The following is a 6028-nucleotide window of genomic DNA, read 5'->3' as shown; positions in this document are numbered from 1 at the left end:
CTGGGGTCCAGTCAGGGTCAACCCACCACACTAGCCCAGGAAGGAGGGTCTAGACACCAACCTTCAGAGCCTGCAGGAAGACATCTGCCCCTGAGAGGCTGCAACAAGCTTGAAAGGACTGTTCCAAGCCTCCCTCTTATCTCTAAGATTTTTTCCAGGAGTCAAACAATTTACCAATATAATATGTAATTATTCATATCTTTAAGAAAGGTCAATTGTATGGGGGTGGAACATAGTGATCCTGGCCAGAAGACCATTATACATTGAGGAATTGGTGATCCACATAACAGTTAACTGGGGAAGGCGCAGGCCCATGCCATGCGTTGTGCTGTGCACATCCCGTGCCCACGTGACAGACTCAGACAGCTCACTCTAAGAGAGGTGCTGCGGGCAGCTCCCACTCGGTACAGGTGATTATGCCACCTGCGTGTCCTTGCCTTTGTCTAGGAGCGCAGCAAGTCCTCAAGAAATGCTGCATAGAGTTGTCTTCTACTAAGAAGATCCCAGAACTGCTTGAACAACCAAAATGGGGTAACCTTTTCTATAGACGGGGTCAGCATGCTGTCCTGCGCTCCAATCGGAGGCCTGCTGAATGCTGCACAACTCGGGGTTCGTAGCATCTAAAAGCACATAACTGTATCTATACCACAATCCCTTTCTTCTTGATGTTAGCTCTAATAAGTAGAATCTCAAATCATACTTTACAGAGTCTGAGTGTTGTCTTTACCAGGATCATAATGGACCAGGACATCCTGGTGCAAAACAGCAGGTAACAGAGGAGGCTGAGATCAGGAGTCCAACCTTAGCTGCTATCAAAGAGCTTGCTGTCCTGTCCTGTTCTAGAAGTAGGTTTCTAATCAGAGCAGTTATTAACTGAGTAGGTGCTTTACACAAGTCACTGGTGAATGAGTGGCCTGAGGGGCAACCGAAGACTAAGCTCATCCTTGTTCAACTGTCCAAATTGGTGAAGGTGATTCAAGCCTGGATCCATAGAGCATTCCACAATCACTTTGTTAGTAACAAAGTCTGAAAACTCTCATGTGGAAAATATTCAGGGTAGCCTTCCTGACACATCTGAGTAGCAATACACTTACATAAAGAGAAGACTACTTACTTGGTAGGTCCTCCAGTCATGGATGTTTTGTGGTGGATATCATTCCATGTGATAACACCTTGTGCACCAGTAGTACGTGACTGCCCCACTGTGAAAATCAATTTTTGGCTAAAGGCTCTTCTGAGGAGCTGCAGAATTTCTCGCCCTTCTTTATTGTCAGGTAAATAAGCTGTTCGAGAAGTTGCACAATAAGGTTTCCCTGGGTTTGGATGGTTGCTCTGTTTTGTAGAAAAACAAAATAAAACAAAACAAAACCACACTGTATATGATAAATGCTTTCAGATTGTGAAAATCACACATCGCAGCTTTCACAACACTTTTTATCCTGTTGTTGCTTCAGAAGGACATAGCATGACTGATGACTGATTTTGAGGTCTTTTTTTCTTATTAGACAATTTATTTCACATAAGTTTTATTCTCACTTTGTTATCACTCATGCATCCATTGTTAAATTTGTTTTTTCCTCTTTGTTCTCCCAAATGCATGTCACCCCACCCCTGACTTTTTCATTTATCCCACTTTCAGTCCTAGCCATGACTCTCATAACATAAGATGATTTCTCACCTGGGAAGTTTACAAGCCAGCCCACTATCCATTTTTGTCCACTAGTGTCAGCAGCAAGGACAACGCCTCAGAGAATACTCATTATAGTCACAAAATTTTGTTTACACAGTATCACCCCATACATTTCAGTTCAGTTATTCCCAATGTACAAATTAAAGACAGGTAGCTCTGTCCTGGTGCATATAAAATGGAGGGCTACCATTTGACTATTTAATTCTAATTTATTACTTAAAAGCACCCAAAAATACTGAATTAAATACTTGCAGATTTATACAGAACAAAGAAATGTCTCTCCTGGACATGATTAAAATGATGGAAAAATAGTTAATTTTATATTCAATGTTGGGGTTTTTTGTGTGAAAAATATCTTTTATAAATCTTTAAATATACTTACAGTTTGAATACCATTGTGCATACTGTATGTAATCTCAATAGTATGACAATTGGGATAACCAGGGAGAGAGGAAGACACCATTCTAGTTGTCATTGTTCCCTCTGGTTGGTCTCCTTTCATGACTCCATAGACGGTATTACACACAGGACACATTTGCTTGTAAGTCATGGCCTGGTCGATGCAACTTTTGCAAAACGCATGATTGCACTTTCTCAGTATTTCTTTATTATTAATTCTCTCCATGCAAATCGGACACACATCTTTGTCGTCTTCTTCTGTCTTTGCCTTAGACTGTCCTTCAGCAGAAAGATTCTTTTTTTGCCTGCCATTGTATTTCTTCTCAGATGCTCCTGTAGCTTCTTGACAGCTGAGATCAGAGGACAGTGGTGTCCTATTTTTAGTTTGTATTGAGTCTTCAATGTTAAGAAGGTTCATAATGTGCTTTTCAGCAGCATGAAGATGGTTTGGTAAACCACTTAAGATTAATTTGTCTTCCTTTTTCTTAAGTTTTACATGCAGATCTTCCAGTTGTTTTCCATTAAGTAGCATATTTAACCTTTTCTTCTGATCTTCTGAAAGCTTCACACTGATGAGGTTTTCTCTTAACATTGCAGAGGCATTCTGAAATGCATTGATGAAACTTTCAGTAGCATGTGAGGACATATCAGAAGTTTTGATCCTAGGCCTAAATATTATGAGTATCTTCTGGCCATATGAACTGTCTTTCTTTTCTATTACTGTATCAAATTTGTCTTTAATGTCTTCAATTTCTTTGCTTAATATTGTTTCCAACAATTTAAACACAGAAGCATCAACTTCAATTCCATTCCTGTATTTGTACAGTTCAGATGATATTTTCATGTTCTTTTCAGCTTGGCTGTCCTCACCTTCCTCTGCTAGAAATATTTTGGCAGATACAATCTCACTTGCTGGACCACGGAGTAGCAACTGATCCCCTTCCTCTTTGGCAAGAAGATTACTAAACTTAGCGTTTAATTTCATTATTGTTTCACTTAATGTGTAACTGTTTGTTACAGGAATTTTTTCCTGTTTCAGATCTTCTACACTTTTCTGAAAAATTCTGATGAAAAAATCATTAGCTCCCTGTATTGATGTAGGACATTTATCAGAAGTGAAGCATATTGATGTGGTTCCATTGTAATTATCTTTACTTTTTATACGTACTCTGAAACGTTCATGTAGTACGTTGATTTGTTCTTTGCAGGTATGACTGAAATATTCATAGAGAGCTGACGGAACTGTAAGCTCATTCATTTCTTCAGTATTCAGACCATTTTCACCTTTCAAACCATTCTTACTTTCAGAATGTGAAATATCATGGTTTGGGTCATTGCCTGCAAGGATGTCCTCAAAGTAGTGATAAGCTTTTTCAATATCTGTAAAATCTCCTGTCAATTTCTCAGAGCCATCTATATCAGGATTTCCTTCTCTTTTTAAATTTGGACATATAATGGTAATTTTCTCCCTTTGCTGTTCAGTGAACATATTGGTATTCAAAGTTGCAGATACTGTAAGAAATATCTAAAGAGAAGACAAGAAGATATCAATATTTGGCTTTTTTTCTAAGGTCCTCTGCTTGCTGCTTCTATATTTGGAGTAAGGAGAAGCTCTGTACATCTCAGTAGGGCCAGATCACTATAGACACATTTGCACACAGTGTTTCTTTTATGTCATGTATACTGACATTACACACACTTAGGTAAAGAAACCGGCTTCTAAGTCAGCAGCAAAAATGAAATTTGTTAATGTCATCAGCATTACAGGAACAAAGACAGTAACTTTGCCTCTCAAACTCACGGTTTGAGACCGTGACCAGTCCTCTAGTCTGTTACCTCCGACCTCTGGTGATATAGTTAGCATAACTAACGCCATTTTACAAGGCAAACAGCCATTCTCTGTGACCGAGCTGGTCACGTATTAGTCCCTTTTCCCCTCATTATCAGGCCCTGAAGGTCCTGCACACCAAGTAGACGAAGCAAACAGATTTCTTCTTCCCCTCCCTATCATCCTCAACATTCCTAGGCCCCAGGCCAACTACTCCCCTCCTTAGCGGCCTTGAAGGTCCCAGGCACCCCGCCAACCAGGTGGTGATGACCACATCACAGAACAAGGAAACATAACAGCACACAGAGAACTGCATATAAAATCAAGCAGTTACACCTAAGCGGGAACTTGGACCCCAACTGCTGCTGGACAGTAAAACCCGTGATGCTCCACTGGCCGGGGGCACCTCCACTCTCCTCTGCTTCATCTGAGGACTGAGTGAATGACACGTATTCTTCTTCATTTTTTGAGTTTAGATTATGGTTGTTATATTGATAGGGCAAGCCAAATATTAAGATTTGACCTGATCTACAGAAGGTCCATGTGATTAGAAAACATAAGCTAAGCTGTGCTATAAAATTCTGTGCTATGCTGTGTATAAAACTGCACTTTGCTGATTCTGCTTGCAGAAATCCAGTGCTATTCTGATCATTAATTCTATGCTATGCTAATCATAAAATCCTGTTTAAAAAAAATAAAGCCTTAATTGGAACTACAACTTAGTGCCATTATCATTCTACCAAGGATCCCCAAAAGAACCTGTCTGTCCCCTTAGTGTCGGGTGACAGAGACACAACATGTTTTAACAGCACATATAAGTTATATTACATTGTTCTTTAATTATATTAGACTTTCTAGTTTTCTCTACTATCTTTCTTTAAAAACTTCCCAAAAGTCATGCTTTAGTAACTCAGGATTAAGGCAGAAAACAGGATTCTGAAAAACAAACATCTCTACTTCGCACAGACAGAAGGATAGGGAAATTTGCAGTATACTGTTACAGATGACAGACAACCACTATGTTAGCACATGCTAACAAAAGCTCAAAAAAGCTCAAAAGCTACATCTATGCTACTATACAAAATGGAGTAAACGCTCTGGGCCAGATATCTGTGTCTCGATAGAGCCATATCCACATCATATAACATGTAGCCTGGCCCTACCCCATGTCCCTAACACACAGTTGATCTTTTCTTCTCTGCATAACTTTTAGCTCAAAATGTCTGAAATATGCTTGTTGCACTACATCCCATCAGAGCAGATTTTTTTTAACACTGAGGTAAGGGATGGAAGCAATTAGGGCTGTTTGAAGGGGCAAAACATGCTGAAATAGTGTTAGAGGTCTGCGTAGCAGGAACGGATCCAAACCTCACACAATTTTTTCCACCTTTTGGGAGCAGTCCTTGGTGCATACTATCCCCCGAAACCTGCCAGGGTGCCGCTTCGGGGAGGTGCCAAAGCCATGCTGGAGAACACGCTGCCTGTTAACATGCGTGGATGACCTGTGGTCCAGCAGTCAAAAGTTGCTCCTTGCCCTCATTTTATCAACTAAGATAATGTAACTGACATTTGCTTGGCATGAAATATTGCAGTGCAACATAAAGAATGTAAAGGACTTGTGGAGGTACAAGAGGGGCAGGTCGTGACATTGCTTGTTACTGCTCTCCCTTGAGGTACCTTTTTGGTAATGACTTCTCTTGCGATGTCTCCATGGCCTTTGGCTGCCTGCTGCTCCTGCTGAGGTGGGGAAGAGCTGGAAGGGACGGAGTAGCTGGAGGGGGTCTGCTCCGCAAACTGGCTCTTGCTCAGATCCCCTTCTCCCGACTGGATGACTATCTTCAGGCATCTGGCACCAATTTCCAAGACGTGATCCGTGCGGGATTCCACACTCTTCTTATCTGCAGTAATGTGGGGACAGGCAGATAAGGTTGATAAAATTACCTGAAAACATGATGGCTACAAGTGGCCACAGAGACCACCTGCCCTTTGCTCACCACTGCCCAGGGATGCCAGATGGTGCCCTCGGCGGCCATTTCGCGCCGCCTCACACGGCTGCGGGACCTGCGTGCCCACAGCCCCCCCCGCTCCCCGGGGCGGCTGAGGCTCAACCG

The 6028-nt window shown here is 41.6% G+C and overlaps 1 protein-coding gene across 1 annotated transcript; it reads right to left on the bottom strand.

The window, feature by feature from the left end:
* Positions 1–1114: 1114 nt before the first annotated feature.
* Positions 1115–5815, bottom strand: DTX3L (deltex 3 like, E3 ubiquitin ligase; the record flags this gene model as incomplete). The annotated part of the gene is made up of 3 exons (XM_010283300.1): positions 1115–1332; positions 2073–3614; positions 5595–5815. Coding segments are annotated over 3 exons (1981 nt in total), but the record flags the coding sequence as incomplete, so codon positions are not given.
* Positions 5816–6028: the final 213 nt, after the last annotated feature.

The sequence above is a fragment of the Phaethon lepturus genome, unplaced genomic scaffold (genome assembly GCF_000687285.1).
Source record: "Phaethon lepturus isolate BGI_N335 unplaced genomic scaffold, ASM68728v1 scaffold17513, whole genome shotgun sequence".
Taxonomy (NCBI): Eukaryota; Metazoa; Chordata; class Aves; order Phaethontiformes; family Phaethontidae; genus Phaethon; species Phaethon lepturus.
This window is presented reverse-complemented; position numbering and strand designations above follow the sequence as displayed.